Source organism: Lissotriton vulgaris, chromosome 1_1 (assembly GCF_964263255.1).
Source record: "Lissotriton vulgaris chromosome 1_1, aLisVul1.2, whole genome shotgun sequence".
Taxonomy (NCBI): domain Eukaryota; kingdom Metazoa; phylum Chordata; class Amphibia; order Caudata; family Salamandridae; genus Lissotriton; species Lissotriton vulgaris.
This window is the reverse complement of record NC_141685.1, coordinates 1,028,674,507-1,028,694,965: the sequence shown is the minus strand read 5'-3', so window position 1 is coordinate 1,028,694,965 and position 20,459 is coordinate 1,028,674,507. Positions and strand designations below refer to the sequence as shown.

Here is a 20,459-nt window from a genome sequence, read left to right as displayed (position 1 = left end):
GTGGGCAACCCATGCAACCGCACTATCGAAACCATGAACTCCCATGCCATCTCCTTCGCTGTGGGAATGTTACGGAGTGGTATAAAGTGAGCCATCTTGGTAAACAAGTCTACGACCACAAAGATAGCAGTGAAGCCAGAAACCAAGGGAAGGTCCGTAACAAAATCCATACTAATCATATGCCAAGGGGAAGGGGGTACTGCCAACGGCTGAAGAAGGCCCGAAGGCTTACTATGTGAGGGCTTGTTGATGGCACACACAGGGCAGGCTGTCACATACTTCTGGATATCCTGTGCCACCGTATCCCACCAAAACCACCTCAGACACAACTCCTTTGTCTTCCCAATTCCTGGGTGCGCAACTAAAGAGGAGGAATGACACCATTCTACCACCCTAGGTCTCAACTCTGGGGGAATGAACAACCTGTCCTCCTGATATAACAACCCCTCTCTAGCCACCACCTGAGACAATTGCAACCACGGGGCCAAGTCCATGTTGCGCAAAAGATCTTTAATCCTGGAAGCAAATTCCTCCACCGAAGCTACTCCCACAATCCTTCTTCCATCAAGCATAGGTCTAGTTTCCTTCCCTGCTTTCACCTCCTCTGGGTCGACATGAATCCGAGATAAAGCGTCAGATTTAATCTGCTGGGCAGCAGGTCTGTAGGTGATTACATAATCATATTCATTAAAAAACAAGACCCATCGCATTTGTCTCGGTGTCAAGGCCCGGGCTGATCTAAAAAACTCTAGATTCTTGTGATCTGTATAGATGGTAACAGTATGACGGGCCCCCCAGAGGTAGTGACGCCATTCCTCAAACGACAATTTCACCGCCAAAAGTTCACGCTCCGCTACTGTATAGTTCCGTTCGGCCGGCAACAATGTTTTCGAAAAATAAGCGATAGGGTGCATCTCTCCTGTGCCCCCCTCCTTCTGGGACAAAACCCCACCACCTGCACAGGCAGAAGCATCCGTTTCTACAAAAAAGGGAAATGACGGATCAGGATGAGCCAGTACTGGCGCGGTCGTAAAGGTCTCCAACAGTAACTGAAAAGCGCTCTGTGCCTCCGGGGACCACTCAAAGAACACCCCCTTTCTCAACAGACGGGTCATTGGTGCAACAATATCCGAAAAGTGAGCGATAAAACGCCGATAGAAATTGGCGAACCCCAAAAGTACCTGTATGTGCTTCACCGTAGTGGGCACTGGCCAAGATAAAATAGCCTGTATCTTTTTAGGGTCCATTCGTATCCCTTCAGCGGATATGAGGAATCCCAAAAACTCTACCTCCTTCGCATCAAACTGACATTTTTCCAGTTTGGCATATAGCCGATGTTCCCGCAGCTTCTGCAATACTTGTCGCACGTGAGTGTGATGGTCTACTCCGGTCTCCGAGAAGATAAGGATGTCATCCAAGTAAGCAATCACTGTCTTGTCCAGATGTTCACTCAAGACCTCATTTATGAAATACTGGAACGCCGCCGGCGCGTTACACAGGCCGAACGGCATCACACAGTATTCATACAACCCATGTTTAGTTTTAAAAGCCGTCTTCCACTCATCACCGGGCCGCACCCTGATCAGATGATATGCTCCACGCAAGTCCAACTTGGTGAACACTGTGGCCCTGCGGAGCTGATCCAGCAACACGGGGATGAGTGGAAGAGGGTACCTGTTCTTAATAGTGGCCTTATTCAGTGTCCGGTAGTCCACACACGCCCTAAGAGTGCCTTCCTTCTTCGGTATAAAAAAGATCGCCGAAGAGACAGGTGAAGAAGAGGGACGGATAAATCTTAACGCCAACATCTCATCCAGATATTCTTTGAGATGCTTTTCCTCGGGTTCAGACAGGGCATACACTCTACTACAAGGCAAGGGAACCCCTTCCACGAGGTCTATCCTACAGTCAAACGACCGATGTGGCGGCAGACTCTGCGCACAACCATTATCAAACACATCGGCGTATTCCACATATTGTCTTGGAACTCCTTTCTCTTCCACGGCGGCGCAATATAGAGGAGGGACCTTCCCACTGGCCTCGCTATAGCAATGCTTCAAGCAATACTGCGAATCAAGAGTGACACGCCGAAGTACCCAATCAATCCTAGGATTGTGTTCCTGGAGCCAAGGCACCCCCAGAACCAATCCAAAGGAAGGCGCGTCTATCAAGTCAAACACCACACCCTCCGAGTGTCCATTGTCACATAACAAGCGGAGCGGCAGGGTTCGCCTAGTGATGCACCCTGATGACAACTCAGTTCCGTCTATCGCTCGGACCGGCTCTGGCTGTTCCTTATACCGACAAGGTACGCCGAGCTTCTCTGCTAGGGAGATGTCGATAAAATTGCCCGTGGCCCCCGAATCCAATAACTCCGATACAGGCACCCTTTGATAATCTGCCAATAGCAGCTGTGCCGTAATCACAAAATGTCTGGGTGCCACATCCACTGCCCCCAGCACCTCATATTGAGCTCTGCTTGGCGGGAATAGGTGTGCTCTTTCCACCTGGACATATGCCACCTTTTTGCCATAACCTGCACCAGAAGGTTTAACGGGACACTCCCTTGCGAAATGCCCACCCTGTCCGCAATAGAGACATAAGTTCTGATCTCTACGTCTCTTTCTTTCTTCAGGTGTAAGGGGCCCCCTGACTCCTCCTATTTCCATGGGCTCTGGTTTGGCTTCACTGGGTTGCTGTTTCACCTCGGTCTTTACAAAGCTCCCTCTGGACACCTGAAAACGACCACGATCACCGCGTCGCTCTGCCAACCTATGGTTCAATTTCACCACTAAGTCTATGAAAGCGGCGCACTCTTCAGGTGGATCTACTACTTGTGACACCACATCCTTCAGATCGTCATTAAGACCCTGATAGAATAAAGACGTCCGCTTATCGGCAGGCCAATGTGTCTCTGCAATCAATCTATTGAAAGACGCGATATATGTCAGAAGATCCTGTCGCCCCTGTCGCAGTTTTAGTAATTCCGAGTCACTAGCTTGCATGAACGCATGCTTGGCAAACAATCCCCTCATCAACTCCTTGAACGCATTGTAATCTCTCAATACCTGGTCGTTCCCTTCCACTAACGGGATAGCCCACTGGGCAGCAGTACCAGCCAGATATGAGAGTGTAAAGGCCACCTTCGCAGCATCGTCTGGAAATGCACCAGGCCTACATATGAAGTGTAACTGACACTGGTTCATGAACATCCCGTATTTCCCGCTGTCTCCATAAAACCGTTCAGGTGGAGCCAGAGGAACTGGAACAGGGGAATTTACGGTAATTGCCACAGGTGTACCTCCTCCAGGGTTACTCTGTCCTGCCCCCCCATATTGGAAAGTAGCCGGATGTATAACGGGATTTTGCGCTCTAGGTTGTGCCTGAGCCTGAGCCCTTACTGCTACCAGCTCTTGTCTCAACCCTACGTTCTCCTGTCTTAATTCCTGTACTTGCGCCTGTAACGCAGCAAGGGCCCCCATTATATCCATCATTGAGGGTGCTTCCGCGCCCGCCATAGCCCCTCCACCTGCCTCGTCCATCCAAGTTCGGGCAGTGTATTAATACGTGGGCTTGTTATTCTGTTGGACTCCTGCCCAACCCACACACTGCAGGAACGAGGAATAGTCCAGTCCCCTTCCCCGACTCACCAGCCACTCACTGAATGGAACACATGAGTAAGCTGCTGACCCAGAAAAGAGGGTGGAAACAAAAAAGGTAACCAAACCTTCCACCCTTAGATCGTGTCTTAACAGAAACACCCGTCTCCTTCTTCTGCACCTGCAAAAAGGGGGACACAATGTACACCCTACTGTAATTATTCAATCCCCAGTCCTTCTTCTGCTACAAAACACCAACATCCAACCACAACATGTCACAGACACTTACCGGAAGGTAGGGCAGGCTTAGCGTCAAGGAGTTTGTCCTTCAGTTTTACCCCCAAGATAACGTCTCTTAGGTGACTTCCTGAAAGGACCAAACGGAACAAGAAGGGTGTCTTTAGATCGGGTTAAAGTATTGATATGCAGGGTAAGAAACAGACCCCTTGTACAGGTCTGAAAAAACCCCTCTCTGTCTGGTATTAGGGAATCAGGCTGGGACTCAGCGAGAACGCGTCTTGTACTCCGCTCGTTATTCGAGAAAGTAAACAAACCCAGCCGGGTTTGCTTCGCGGAATAGACGAAAACGTTACTTCCGCATAACGAAGCGGACGGGTAGCGCTCTCGCGACCGTAAACTCCGCGTCTCCAAAAACGGGAGAGCAGCGAAAAGCGGGCAACCAACAAACAGGGGCCCCTGAATGTTAAGGCGGTTAACCCCAACGGTCCTAAATCAAATTAAGGGGAAATTTACGGGACAAAAGGAGATAAACTAAAAAACACTCACTATCTAGAAGAAACCCTCGCTAAGGGAAGGGGCAGGCAAAAGAAACGGGAAAAGCTGCAAACAAGGTACTAGGACAAGGGAGGAAGCAAGGATGAGGGAAAAGAACTTGAAAACAGCAGGGAATCCTCCAATTCTTTACACGAGCCCGTATAAAGACAACAGCCATCAACTGGAAACACAGGAGCCAGAATGCAGGAACCACCAGGTAGCAATAACAAGCATGGACATAAGGGTAGGACTCCTTTTTATAATACCGGGGTGTCATGTGATGAATATGGGCATGGTCAGCAAAAGAGGACTGGGGACCAGGACCTAACACGAGGAATGCACGTTTCCAACAAGTGCATTTCTTTGTACTACATAGGGCCTATCTGACGCCGGAAAAAATACGGCGGTACTTCCAGGTGCAGGACGCACGATGCCCGAGGTGTTCGTCTTCGGAGGCGGACATGGATCATTTGTTTTGGGGTTGTCCGCATTTGGAGGCCTATTGGGCAGAGGTGGGGGAACTCCTAAACGAAGTGACCGACAGGGAGGTGGACGTCGACATGGCGGCGTGTCTGTTGCCCTGGTTTCCGCATACTAAACACACTAAGGTGACGAGCAAATTTATTGACCTGGGTTTGATACTGGCGCAAAGAGAGATCTCATGGCATTGGAAGTCCAGGGGCGTGCCGTCAGTGAGGAGGTGGAAGAATGAACTGCTGCGGTGGTCTGAATGCGAGAGTGTGCTCCGAATGAAGCAGGCTGTCAAGCTTGGTAATGAGAAAGCCTTGGATGCAGCGCGTGCGTGGGAATTGGTGGTGCAAGCCTTGCGTGATTCGTTGGTGGAAGATGAGGACTGAGTGGATGGGACCTGTGGACACTACGAGGCACACTAACACAGAGTAATCAATGACACTGTAGCGGGATCCATACTACACATCGGAACAGGACACACACCATTAGCAGTTGCCGGGGAAGGGATATTGAGGGGTTGTTTAGTGGGAGTTCGGGGTGGGCTGGTAGCCAGGGGGTTGGTTGACCGCGATGGTGATTCTGAGCTGAGAAGGGCCTGTGGGGCGTAGGTGATGTGCGGGAGGTAGCAGAGGGGCACGGGTCAGGAATGGTGGGCCCCACAGAGCGCGGGGCGGGTTTGGAAGCGGCTAGTAGCATTGACCTGCATATGTGGGATGGCTGACATTGTTATTTGTTGTGGGTGGGGGGGTAAAATGCAGATACGTAAAATGTTCTTTCGACCATTGTCCTGAAGGGACACTCACCGTGATGCCTTCCTGCTATTTAGGGTGCTGCGCCGCCCGGCCTCCGGGATGCGGGCTGAATGGCTGTGTATGGTATACGTTTTAATGATTGAACGGGGGGGACACCACGAGTGGACTGGTTGAGCTATTGTATTCTGTGGTTTCTAACTCTGCAATAAAAACAAATTAAAAAAAAAATGTTTACATTCCCACCCAAGGATAACTTGCTCCTTCTTTTATCAGTATTTTCCTCTACTTATGACATTTTGTCTCTCTGACTCAATGGCGTTGAGGAATAAATAGATTGAACTCACATCACTGGCAGAAGAGTGTACTATATACCTTGTGTGTCATCATATTTTTTGCCCTTGCTGACCCACTGCTCAAGTGGCAACAGCGCTACCTGGTGCTGGTGATTGACTACGACTGCAAAGGTTTTCCAGATCAAACCGGGCACATGGGACGAGTTCACTTAAGGAATCAGAAGAGATGAGTCATTCATCACAAAGAGTATTCACAAAGGTAAGTAATTTGTACTTTGACCTTTCTCTGCATCAAAGGAGTGGTAGATTCCCAGTGGCATGTTAGTGCGCCCTCATCAAATCTCCTGGAAAAAACTGTTCCACATTAGAGGGACCGATTCACCAGTGAGTAAAGCTGTGCCTCTAAAACGGTCTGCATCAACCTTTTACTGGTGTATCTGTTAAGTGATATGGACAAATTCACACTTTGTAGAGTATTTAATTCTTTGCTTGTCAGCAAAAACTGTTTATAATTGTCTTCAGTGTACATGTTCACCTTTTAATGTTCACTATTCTTGCAGGCTGTGTTTGACTGTGTGGTGAACTCACTCAAGAATGTCCTGAACATCCTTATTGTTTACATGCTCTTCATGTTCATCTTTGCTGTGGTGGCTGTCCAACTCTTTAAAGGAAAATTTTTCTACTGCACGGATGAATCCAAGGAGTTTGAGAGGGACTGTAGGTATGTACACCAGACTTTCTTGATCATCTGCTTGTGGGAAAATATTGAGTAGATTTTTGTCAGCGATTGTAATAGACGGTTTTGTTTATTAGAGCCATGGAATATTTTGTAAACATCATGATTATCCGATAGCACTTCCACACACATAAAATCATGTAGGTCAAGTCATGTGCAGTAACTTCAGAGTACAACTCAAATCAAAGAAACTCAGTGGGATGTACTGATCTAATTATGAATTGTCAAAGGCAGAGACAATAAAGGGTCTCAGAGGATTAAGGCCATATCTGGGAAGGAGAAAAGACTTCTAGCTTGATTTATATGCTAGTTGTAATAATACTCCATTGCAAATGTGACAGAGTATCCTTACTGTCAACATAATGGTCCACCTGGCAAATTTAGAAGCTGGTGTACCTGTGGTGTGAACACAACGAAGACTACTCTGTCTCGGCAATGATAACACACCGTTTATGGGCCGACAGAGTAAGGGCCATTGAATCTGACACTGCTAATTTAGATGGGTGGACATCCAGGAGAGTTTTTTCACTGGCCGTCATCACCGGGAAAACCCTTGAGGTAAAGGGCAGTGAGAACTGCATAGTGATCCCCTCACCATGGGAGAGAACTGCCATGGCAAGGGAAGCTTTTGTTTAATTTTCAAAAAGAAATTCCATTTGGGGTTTTTATTTTTGAAAATAAAAATAAGTTTAACAGACAACTTCGTCATGTTGATGGAGCCATGCGTCAGACTTAAAAAAGCATTGACAGGAACCGATGTGACAGCGGTTTCTGCCAATGATGACCACTAGCTTTTCTGTCATTTCTAAATTTGGCAGGGAAAGTACCCTCAGTCTGGCTGACGTTAAGCCCCCACCCAGTCAACAGAGAATACTCTATCCGACAAACTTAAATTATGCCCTCAGTAAAAAGCCTGGAAAGGTCACTGCAGATTAAGTAAAATTTGGACAAGCAAGTTAGGAAGACCTAGAAAAGTAAGTAGGAGGGTTTGTTGAAAGTTAAATGGGGGGATAAGTACATACAAAGCTGGTAAAGTAAGAGTCTGTTCATCATTCACAGGTGGCTGAGTAGCGTTTCTTCTATTACTTGTAGGTGTATCTGCTTTGGTAATAACAAGTTCTGTGCTTATCTTCTCTCGGCCTCCTCATTGGGTTTAGTCGGTGTAGAAATAAATATTGACAAAGTTTGCAAAACGATTGAAAATGTTTTTCTGATGGACCAATAGGGGTCCCTTCCTAACCCATGGGGCCCGAAGGCGTCCATCGGGAACGGGTCTGTCCAAATACGAGGTGATTGGCCTCATAAAATTTGCTGAGTTGACCAGGGGGTGCAGAGACGACCCAGTTGCAGGCTCAACTGTGGAGTCAGACCTCGAGTGTTGATGCTCCCTTGCCTCATCAGATGATCGACGGGTCCTGTCGACTTATTTTTTCTGTGACTTACCGGAGTGGAACAACTTCTACTGTGAAGAAGATTGATTTCTCAGCAACTGATCCTGGGACCTTCCTCTTGACTGGGATCAAGACCGTTGCAGCGTCACGCGAATAGGAGCTTGAGGGATTGTTCCCTCAAGGCCTTGGGGTACATGGTGTGACAATTGACGTGCTCCAGACACCAGAGGCAGACAAGGTGTGGGTCCATCACTGACATCTGTCAGTAACAGGCGCCACAGTGCCTGAAACCAGCCTTCCTAGTGGACGTTCCTCCCACATCAGGAGACAATGGACCATATGTACTAAAGCATTTTCCCATAGACACAGAATGGATTAAACCCTCTGATACATTTGGCCCAATGTCTCAAAATTCTTTGGCAAAGAGGTTGAAAAATGTTAGACAGAAATGATCTGGATCCTATCTCATGCCTGGGGATACTTCTAAGGTAAGGAATCTGCGGCTGGATAGAGTCTCTTCCAGATAAGGCATTACCAAAGTTCTTCTGCTATTGTTATATGCCTTAATGTATATTACAGTCATGCATAATAATGCGGAAGCTGTGAACTATATGTTTGTGAAAATAACAAATGCCAAAAAAAAGATATTTTAAAGAAAATAGGTATACTACAGTTTGCACAGAGTTTTAGGTGATATTAAAAATGTCAAACAAAGACATTGTGTTTGGCAGAACACAGCAGAGGCATAGAGTCACCGAATCCTTAACGGACAACAGTGACTTGTAAACTAGTCCTACAAGGGTACTTGTTAGTGTAAAGAAATATAATGTTCTTGTTTGCTGCCTGGTTTCCCATATTGCATGACTCAGTGTGTCCTTGCTTCTTCTCTTTCAGGGGCGAGTATCTCGTCTACGAGAAGCACAATGAGGTGAAAGCCCAGAGGCGAGAGTGGAAGAAGTATGAGTTTCACTACGATAATGTGCTGTGGGCTCTCCTCACCCTGTTTACGGTGTCAACAGGAGAAGGCTGGCCACAGTAAGTAGACTGCCTTAAATGAGGGCTTGCATTGTGTGTATGATCAGAATAATGCCAGTGCAGGGAGGCACACACCTACTGCTTTTGTGTAGAAGATGCACCATTCTCCAGTATTGGGGTGTCTTTCATAGATTCACAGGCCTGAATCATTCCCCGTCGTCGGAGTGGGAGTCCCACGGTACATAAAAAAGCAATAATATGCCAAAATAACATAGAAAAAACCTGGTAATAACCAACCAGGAAGTAAAGTAGCCCAAGCTACAGGAGAAAAAACTTCCACACTCATGACTATCCTAATCATTTTGTATAGCCCAAACTGCAGCCAATCAGGCGACAGCACCCACCAGAAAGTTCTCCTCAGAGGCTCAGGCTCTTAGATTTTCTACTGCAAGTCGTGTGAAGGGAGTCTCCCTGAGCTCTGCTCAGTATTTTTTTCCTTCAAGATCATGGATTTTAGGATGTCTGAAGAGGTGTTATCTTCTCCTGGGGCCAAGATTGTGAAGAAGCAACAATCTTCTAAGGGGTCTGAGAGGCCTTCTACTCCTAAGGCTACTCCCCCTGCTAAGAGCAAACTTTTGCCATCCACACCCCCGAGAAGAGCGACCAAAAATGTACCTCAAAAATCAACTTCTGAGAAGACTTTACCTCAGAAGAAGACCGTCGACGACTCCTTCGTCGACGAAGATTTCCGTTGACGCAACATCTACGTCTACGGTAACTTTTTTCTTTGCCTAAACCAGAGATGATAATGTCGACAGTGTCTTCTCCGTCGACGTTGGTCTATGTCTCAGTCAAGCCTATCTCGTAGACGAGAGAATCTTCATCTGCCACCGTCAGCGCCCCATCGACGGCCAAGCCCTCCTCCGCCTGGAGCTTCCCATCATCCTGAAGAACACCAATCTTCTGACGAAGAAGAGAGAGAAGGTGGTGAAGTTGATGACAGATCCTTGTTGTCGGAGTGGGACGATTATCAGGTCCAAACACCTTCTCCTTCACCTCCGGTTACCGCAGATTCACCTCCAGTGGATGTTGGAGGATTCCATCTTCTAATGGAAAGAGCTACACAACGTTTCCATATCCAGAAGGAAACTACACAACAGGAATGCTTCCTCTATGATTTCAAGGACCAGCCAAGGAAGCAGAGTAAGTCAATATCAATTATTGATTTCATCTGGAAAGAGGGAATTAAGGTGATGTCCACTCCTGCATCTATCCCTCCAGTACTGCAGAGAATAGATAAAAAATATAAGGCTCCTGAAAAGTCCCCAGCTTGCCTTATAGGACACCCGAAATTAGATTCGGTGATCATACAAGCTGCATAGAAGCGATCCAGAAATCCTTCCTCCCCAATCGCAGCCCCACCGGATAGAGACGGCAGGCATCTGGATGCTATTGGGAGGAGTGTGTCTACAATGGCAGCAACTACAGTCCGGGCTGCCAACTCTTTAGCCATTCTGGGCTGATACGACCGCCAAACGTGGTCTGACATCTCGCCATATATCAACATGCTTCCAGAAGCTTCCAAAGCAGAAGCTCTTAAAATACTGCAGGAGGGTGAGAGAATCTCGGCTGAGATTATTTACTCTGCAGTTGATGTGGCTTCGACTGGATTCAGACAGTTAGCGGGGCTGCTGTCCTGCTCAGGCAAGGCTGGCTAAAAGCGACTTCGTTCCGCCGGGAGGTGCAAGCTAAGGTATTGGTCATGCCTTGCAATGGGGAATTTTTGTTTGGCCCGCTGGTAGAGGAAGTCTTGCACACAATCAAGAAGGACACGGAAACAGACAGGTCCCTTGGCATCTTACAATTTCGGAATTCGCCCTTTCGGGGTGCGAGAGGACGTGGATCGTCCACTACTAGAGGAGGTTATAATCAGCAATCTTCCTACAGACAAGGGAATCAACGTTACCAATCCCAACGTTTCCAGTTTTATGGCCAGCGCAACACAAATTATTCCCAAAACAAAAGAAAGCCTGCCTACCGCGGAAAGGATTCAATTAAAAGACAATGAGTTTCATCACCTGTCAAAGCTACTGCCGCATTCTCACATAAAAAGTGGAGCAAGAATCTCAAAATTCTACTCAAAATGGTCCTCGATAACGTCGGACAGGTGGGTCTAGACATTGTGGCCAAGGGCCATGCCCTCGAATTCGAAAAGTTTCCTCCAAATGTTCCCCCAAAGGGCCCATCTCCAGCTCATCTCAAAGAGCTGTTTTCCCAGATCAATCTATGTTAAAAAAAGGAGCAATCGAAAAAGTCCCTCAGGTTCAGAGAGGAACAGGATTCTATTCCAGATTCTTTCTAATAAAGAAGAAATCTGGGGAATGGCGTCCAATTCTAGATCTTCGTGCCCTCAACAAGTACTTGAAAAAGCTAACGTTTCGGATGCTATCGCTCCAAGAAATACTGCATCTTCTTTCGGCAGGAGAGTACATGGCCACCTTGGACCTTCAAGATACGTATTTCCACATTCCCATTTTACCCTGTCACAGGAAGTTCCTGCATATCAGAGTGGCTGGCAGGGATTTTCAATTCAAGGTCCTCCCCTTTGGGCTGCGATCAGCGCCCAGAGTATTTATGAAGATCCTGGCTCCAGTAGCAGCACCCCTCTGGGTGGAGGGAATACAAATATTTCTTTACTTGGATGATTGCCTTATCATGGCGAGTTCTTACGCAAATACAGACAACCATGTCCAATGGTGTCTGTCTCACTTCCAGTCACTGGGTCTCTCCATCAATCTCAGCAAGTCACAGCTAGAACCGTCTCAAAGACAAGCTTTCTTGGGACCAACCTTGGACACACAACTGGTCCGAGCTTTCGTAAATGGAAAATATTCTGTATCTGGTGTCACTCAGCTGGGATTCATCCTTTTCAAGCAAGGCTGGATCAGATATTGCCTTTTTTCTTACACCTGGCAAGATCAGGTTTATCTCATGCAACACTAAAGGTTTTCTTAGCAGCCATTTCAAGGTATCGTCAGGATGGGTCCACTTCTCTTTACTCTTCAAGAATAATACAGCAGTTCTTTAAAGGACTTTTCAGAATGTTTCCTCCAGTACGTCATCCACCTCCATCATGGCATCTCAATATAGTGTTAGCGCAGCTCATGCACCACCCTTTTGAACCAATTCACAGAGTCGATTTAAGATTTCTAACATGGAATGTGTCTCTTTTGTTAGCTTTAAATTCATCTAGAAGAGTCAGGGATCTCCAGGCTTTCACTGTCCATCCACCTTTCTTACAGTTCACGTCTAATTCAGTAGTGCTCCGCACAAACCCAAAATTTATGCCTAAGGTGCCTTCCGACTTTCACCTGAATGAGCCAGTCATTTTAAGAACATTTTTCCCTAACCCGCAATACCCTACAGAAAGGGCATTGCATACACTTGACATCAAGAGGTGTTTAAAGTTCTATTTGCAAAGGACCTCTGCAATACGCAAATCCGATCAATTGTTTGTCGCTTATGGAAAAATTTGACAAGGACATGCAGTGTCTAAACAGACAATAGCTATATGGATCTCTGCAGCTATTGACTTTTGCCATATACAAGCAGGAAGACCTTTACAGGCAACTCCAAGGGCTCACTCTACAAGAGCCGTGTCTTCTTTGACTGCTCTCTTCGCTGGGGTTCCTCTGCAGCAGATCTGCAGAGCAGCAACTTGGTCCAGCAGGCATACTTCCACCAAGCACTATTGTTTGGATGCAGCCAGCAAGACTGATGCTTCAGTGGGTCAAGCAGTTCTGGGGAATCTTTTCAGATAAGGTGAGCCTCTGTTTCCCTCCTCTTATTGCTTTTCAGATGCCTATTCATGCTTATTATTATGTACATTCTCATGTGACTGAAAATGTCATGCTTTTAGAAATGAGACATTTTATTATATGATTATGTGTTTTTCATATGTACAAACTTATGCTACAAGTAGCGTCTTCTAAGCATAGATATAAATTGCTATCTACTCTGATTCAGGCATGTGAATCTATGAAAGACACCCCAATACTGGAGAAGAACAATAGTTACTTACCTGTAATCTGTGGTTCTCCAGGGTTGTTGTCTTTCATAGATTCACATGCAACCCGCCCACCTCCCCTCAGAGGCTCATAGGCTAGACTGGTGTACCATCACTCCTGTGCAAGAAAATCTGAGAGCCTGAACCTCTGGGGAGAACTTTCTGGTGGGTGCTGTCGCCTGATTGGCTGCAGTTTGGGCTATACAAAATGACTAGTAAAGTCATGAGTGTGGAAGTTTTTTCTCCTGTAGCTTGGGCTACTTTACTTCCTGGTTGGTTATTACCAGGTTTTTTCTATGTTATTTTGGTATATTATTGCTTTTTCATGTACCGCGGGACTCCCACTCCGACGACGAGGAATGATTCAGGCATGTGAATCTATGAAAGACACCCATACTGGAGAACCACAGATTACAGATAAGTCACTATTGTTCTTATGTTTACTTGCCGGGAGCATGTCCCGTGATCAGCCAATAATCTGCAGCCATTACAAGTGGCTTGAGGCCTCATTTGGAAGAAAATCAAAACCCTCAATTGCCTTAGGAAAGCCTAAATACATAGTAGAATCTTCCAGCTGAATTTTTTCCACAATACTATCCTTTGGTGGTGAGAGTTTATCTGGTGGAAATACTCCATGTTTTAAAGTTTCCTACAAATGAAGGATGGAGGATTTTCATTTCCCTACAAACCTTTCAAAGAGTACCTTGGTCTCTTGTTTAAGCCTTGCATTATGTGATCTGGTCAGTATGTATATGTACTGTACCTGCTGGAAAGATCAGTGTATTGTTTAGCCACAGTTTGGACTTATAAAGTAGAACAGGGGGTTATTGTGTCCACTGCAAGGCACAAAATGTAATATGCAGATCTTACATTTACATTTTGCGGGGATAGTTCAGTTGGTTACTGCTTTTGTCACGGAGATCCTTTTGCAACTTTCAGTTTATAAGTTACATTCCTCCTAAAATATTAAAGTGAACTATGAACCGACATCAAAGAACTACATTTAGATTGTAAAACATAGGTTTAGAACCTTATTATTTTTTTCTTAATCTTCTTTTATTCTAAGGTTTCTAAAAAGGTTTCCTTTTGATATTCTTATTTGTGCAGACAGCTCCCTTTCCTTTCCGTTTTAAATCCTGACTTTGTGTTTCTCCCCGATCATGTACTCTTAACATACAATGCCTAGCAGTATGGATGATATGACTCCTACATGTTGAAGAACTCAATTTCTTATATAACATTTCCTATACATTGATTTACACACGTTTATGCTTCATTTTCTTTTGTTTGAATCTGTTTATCGATTTTCCAGGTTATTGGCAAGGTTTACAGACAACAAGAAACAATACAGTTAAATTATCATTACAGCACTCTAGGAGCTCAGTGTCATGTGGTACAACAAGTTATGCTCAACAGATATGTACAATGTCGAGAGAAGCTCACCATAAAACAGTCTGCAAGGGTTTGTTTACCTGCCCAGGGGAGAAGATGCTGTGCAGACATAGCAGCCCATTAAGAGGGTCACACATTCACATTTAAACATATCATAAAACAAATATCAAAGAAAGCCTAGCCTTCCCTTCCCCCAGAAAAGTCCCACACATTGTGCTTAAGCCGGAGAAGACATCATGGGACTCATTTATGAAAAGTGACGCATCGCTGCGTGAAAACTGCGATGCGTCACTTTTCATTGGGCCCTCCTTGTGACACCAATGATGCGTCATATTTACAGTATGACGCATCATTGCGCAAGGAGTTACAGAAACGTCAGTATTTCTGACGTATCTTTAAGCGCAAAAGTGACACATTGCTGGAGTGTGTCACAAAAGTGACGCAACTCCAGCAATGTGTCCTTTCACATGGGGCAAGCCCCATGTGTAAGAGCCTGCGTCAGTCTTACACCTGCTGTGAGGCAGGCGCAAGATTTTGACGCAATGGTGTCCTAGAAGTGACGCAGTGAAATGTCATAGATTTCACTGCGTCACTTCTGCGACCCTTTCTTGCGTCAATACGCCCCCTTGCATACTTTATACCTGGTGCAGGTATAATGTGGCGTAGGGGTTTACAAAGTGATGCATCTAACTAGATGCGTCACTTTGTAAATATGGTTTACGCCACTGGTGCGTCACAAAAAGTGATGCACCGGCAGCGTAAAAGTGGCGCACAGCCTCATAAATGAGGCCCCATGTGTCTAGGTAAAAGAGGAAGGTGGGATCCTGGAACATATTGTGCAGAGAGAGGTAGGCACCTCGTATGTACCTTGTGATTAAGTAACCCCTTGGTTATCTGCTGGCTCTGCTCTGTCTGTTAGCAAGTCGGCTTGAGCATCAGTGGAATGCTGAGTGGCGATTTGCAGATCAATCAGAATAGTGTCCAAATTGGTTGCTATTGGAAATTTGCATAGCCCTAGACTATCCTCCCTTAGCAAGGTGACGCTCTCCGCCTGGGCCCATGCAATGACGGATTGTGTCTAGTCCGCAAGCGTGGGTTTCATGTCATTTCTATGGTCAGATAATGAACCGTTTGGCTGTCAAGAACTCCAGGTCAAGGAAGCGGGATGTGACCCGTGTTTTCTTGTACTGTAAACAACGAAGGAGTGACTAAGGTGCAAAAGAAAAGTGACAATCGTGATAGGTTCAAGGAATAACGCTTCACTGTGTACTGCACGCGTGATCGATGCTCACACGCATGCAGTAAGTACAGTGGGGCAGTCTCAAAGTCCCTAAGGGGGCCCGGACGACCGTCTTCAACTGGAAGAAAGTCAGGGCGTTTACTGGTCACCCTGTAGTGGGTGGAGGGAGAGAACCTTAATTCTTAGAAGGACCCTCACTCACCACTAGTTGGTGACATGTGTGAGAAGTTGGCCTGATATGCAGTGCTCACGATTCTAGTGATCACTATGCATCAGTCCAAACGACCCTTATGGTGATTGGTTGTAAGTCAACCTTAGACCAGCTATCCTAGTAGCGTGGATACGAGCAGTATTCGGGCTAAACTCTAGAGGGCGTGTTAAGCCAGCTGTTATACCATCACATATACCCCTTGAACACCAAGTGAAAGGACACCACACAAGTGTTATGAAAATAAACAGTGTATTTATTAGAATCACAACAGCCCTGTACTCTTTATGAGGACAGGGTACTAAGCACACAGCAAAACTCTTAGGAAAATACTTCAAGTGCACAATCTACACAAATGCCCGAGGGCACGGAAAGTTTAGTGTTCTCGGGCGAACCCGATAAGGTAAGTCGGAAGCGACAGTGACTCTGGACACATAGATAATGAGGCTATGCGGGCACCGAAATGCCGAAGTTACCTAGCCCAGGGGCTGCGGCTGCATAAGTCTTTACAGACGTCGGGAGTCCTCGCTGACGAACCAGGAGCCGGAAGGAAGGAGTTGCTGGCCGGCGACCAGTGGAGATAGTTCGTAGAGATCCAAGCCTGGATCAGAGATGGATGACACCTGAAAGCAGAGGGGGCCAAGTTCGTAACTACTAGCCAGTAGTCAGAGGGTACCAGGAGGGCACCGGATGATCGTCACCTCGACTAGGTGAGTGGGCGACGCTAGGCTCTGCAGTCTCACGGACCAGGAGGCGTTGTCGGCGACCAGGATGGAGGTGCGAGCTGTCCCACGAAGGTTGATGCTGTCGGCGTCGCTGGGCCCAGGATTCGGGCAACAAGCCTTGGCAAATTCAGGGCCACGTGGTGGACCTAAAATGGCGTCTTGAGTGGACCAGGAGGGTCCGGGGTGCTCCTCTTTCAAAAGGGAGCAAGGGTCAGTCTGGAGCAACCAGACCAACAGCGTTGTTGTCGGACGTCGTCGAGAAGGCCACAAGCCAGCGGGCCAGTAACCAGACAACATGATGAGCGGCAAAAGCAGAAGGGCCCCACGCAGATCGTGGAGATGCTGGGAGGCTGAACTTCGGTGCTGGAGCTGCTCAGGGTCGGGGCTTCTCGGACCCCAAAGCACTCACCAGAGGATCCCTCGGCGGTCGTGCTGGTTTAGAAATCATGCAGGTTCTGAAGATGGCCGGTCCCTTGAGGTCTCGTCGCACCCACGGATCTCAGCTGAGCTGACGATGTGGGTAGAGGTCAGAGGTGCCAGGGAAGCCGGTTCTCGTTGAGCTGGGCAGTCGGATTCCTGAGGAAGGACGTGCAGCAAACCGCAGAGTTCTTAGATGGTGCCTGCGGATGCAGGGTGACTACTCCTTAGCCACAAGGGAGAAATCTTGAGAAGAGTCTTGAGTTTCCTTTCGTAGAAAGTAGTTCTTGATTCAAAGATGATCTAATTTGGAAGGGTCCCCGCTCCTGCCTTTATCCTAAAGAAAGGGGTGGGTACGCGACTAGGTCCTGCCCTAGGGGTGGGACCGGGAAGGGGGGTGGTTACACCCCTCTCCCATGCCGGACTTTCCCCAGGCCAAGGGCTGGTGTGCCCCTGGAACTGGTTCTAGCCGGCAGATGCGTAGTGAGCACCGGGGTGCCACTTGCAGTCACCTTCCTGTAAAGCCCTGCCTACCCAGGATACACAAAACCCTGTCTGGGATGGTGCGAGCACCGCCCCGGACAGGAAACCCTTTGTCCTAGCTCTCCTCGCTGGAAGGACTCCCAGCAGCAGGAGGTCAGACTCGTGTCTGTGGTGGCAGCATCCATTTTGTGGAGCTGAGGCTTCAGTTAACTTTAACCGGGGTTCACAGTTACGTACATGTCGTGTCCCTCTAGAAGGGTGGAATGCTAACCCCGTCGCCAGCATTGGTGAGGGGTCAGTATCCCGATTCGTATGACACCTTACTCGACATGTCTTGATAACGCGATACCGAAGTTAGCATTATGGTACGCGTTATCATGGAACAGCCATTGGGACTTGGTTCCGCAAGCTGCAACAGGGCTCGGCTCATGCCAGCGCCAATTCACACGATTCCACGCACTCTGCCTTCAGGATTGTCAAGGCCTGCCATAGGAGTGGCTGATAGGAATCTGTGTGTCCATTTCGTGGTTAGATATAGGTATACTATATCTAAAGCAAAGGGCGTTTACGCCACCTTGCCCCAGCTGTCGTGCAGACAGTTGTGTCAGATTTAGATGGCCATCCAGGGGTGGCATAATACATGCTTCAGCCCCTGGTAGGCCCTGGGTACACCTATGCCCTGAGTTACAGGGTCTGATAAGGTGGCCCAGTTCCAATTGGATAATGCACCTAAGGTACACATGTCAATTTAGTGAGAGAACAGCTAGGCTGTGGGTCTGATTGGCAGGCCCACAGCCAGAGAAAGTCGTAAACCAGTGAAACAAAATCAAAAAATCTGGGTGATCATAGGATTGCAGACCCTACTCTCCTACAACATGCTTCATCATCTCCTCCCCAGCGTGCTACGACGCCTGATTACAGCCGAGCAGGATGTGGTGGGTGCACCAGTGCCCAAATTAGGAAGTGACTAAACAAGATAGTGCAATAGTGTATTTAACAATTAAAAAATGCAAAGGTTGTGCCTTTAGAAAAAAAAATTAATAATGGCCAACCTGCATTGGTTAAAATCAAAAGTGAGCGGACTCCCCGGGTTCTTAATTAAGGAACCGGAATCCTAAGTCAGATGTAAAATTTGGTCGACATGTTTCAGCTGTTTAAGTTGCATGTAGCTCAGCTTTCTTCAGGACCTAAACCAGAAGTCCTCCGGTGGTGTGCACGCCCTAAGGTGCACCCTCTCGTGAGGCTCTAAGTGTGAATTTTTTTTTTTTATATAATGTCAAAGGACGGAAAACATTCCATCAACACCGCACTACTCACTCTGGTAGGGGTGTATTAAAAAGGGAAAATAGTTAAATACTGTACTTACTGCACACGTGTGAGCATCGATCACGCGTGCAATACACAGTGAAGCGTTATTCCTTGAACCTATCACGATTGTCACTTTTCTTTTGCACCTTAGTCACTCCTTCGTTGTTTACAGTATATATTATTGGGGTACAGGAGTGTCTACACCCTACCTCTCTTGTTGATATTGAACCGTGTTTTCTTGTCCCTGCTGTAAAAGCCTGTAAGACATACTTCGCATGTGTGCAGCACTGAGCGCCCTACACAGGCAGATAGCTGGAGTGTGACGCCCTGCCAGTATACTTCTAGGGATGGGCAGATCCGTAACATATGGAGGAAATCAGCGCCTAGTTTGAGTTTGAGTTTGAAAGTTCTTGTAGAGCGCACGTTTACCAGCGGCTTCTTGGCGCTATAGCTAACGGGGACTGAGGTTAGAGGTAGGGAGGTCAGAAAGAACATTTAATCAAAGGATTTTGTAAATAGATGGGTCTTAAGGCATCTGCGGAATTGTGAGTAGAGGGGGATGGAGCGGAGTTCAAGGGGAAGGGAATTCCAGAGGGTAGGGGCAAGGAAAGCAAATTTAGATCCACCCCACTTCTTTCTCCGGAAGCGTGGGATGGTAAGAAGGGACTGAGAGGAGGAACGTAGAGCCCTAGTAGGGACATAAGAGACAATCTCAGAGGAGATGAAGGCTGGCGCCGAACTCGTTCGGGCCAGGAAAGTAATGGATGCGAGCTTGAATTGAATTCTAGCTCGCACGGGGAGCCAGTGAAGTGATTTCAGGAGAGGGGTAGAGTGGTGGAATTTAGGGAGATTGAAGGCCAGGCGGGCCGCCTGGTTCTGTATTTGTTGAAGGCGACGCAGGCTGTATGCAGGAATACCGGCATACAGGGCGTTCCCGTAGTCCAGGCGGGACACCACCATGGCCAGGATGATGAGTTTGAGGGCAGAAAAAGTGAAGAAGCGGGACACCCTGCGTATAGTACGCAGTGAAAGAAAGGAAGAAGATACCACAGAGCTAACCTGGGAGTGAAGGGTGAGTTGAGAGTTGAGTTTTATGCCTAAAGTTTTAACTGAGGAAGAGGGAACAGGAGAAGGACCAAGAGAGGGGGGCCAAAAAAGAGGGGACCAGGGGATGGATGAACCACCCGTCAACACCAGTTCGGTTTTATCAGGGTTGAGTTTAAGGTGGTTGTGGTTCATCCAGTCCCTGATATGAAGCATGACAGTTTGAAAATTAAGTACAGCAGAAGGAGAGGAGAGATTAAAGACCAGCTGGAGGTCATCCGCATAATTAAATACGGTGACCTCCATCTGTTGAAGAGAGAAAATCAGAGGGGCAATATACAGATTAAACAAGAGGGGAGAGAGAGAGGAACCTTGGGGGACCCCGCACTGAACTTTTTGGATGTCCGCTGTGTAGTCACCCAGGCGGACAGCCTGGGTGCGGTCGCTCAGGAAGGAGGACAACCAGACCAGGGCACTCCCCCCGATCCCCGCCGCCGCGATACGGGAAAGTAAGATGTTATGATCCACCGTATCGAAGGCGGCTGAGAGATCTAGGAGCACAAGAGCCTGGTACTGATTGGTGTC

At 47.3% G+C, this 20,459-nt stretch overlaps 1 protein-coding gene across 14 annotated transcripts in view; it reads left to right on the top strand.

Moving 5' to 3' along the window:
* Positions 1-20,459, top strand: part of CACNA1A (calcium voltage-gated channel subunit alpha1 A) — a 1,308,076-nt gene that overhangs the window by 784,182 nt on the left and 503,435 nt on the right. For all 14 annotated transcript variants that reach the window (XM_086961990.1, XM_086962030.1, XM_086962039.1 and 11 more), the window contains 2 exons: positions 6,450-6,610; positions 8,911-9,051. In XM_086961990.1, coding sequence (XP_086818116.1) covers positions 6,450-6,610; positions 8,911-9,051 — 302 coding nt within the window. The remainder of the gene's footprint in view (positions 1-6,449; positions 6,611-8,910; positions 9,052-20,459) is intronic.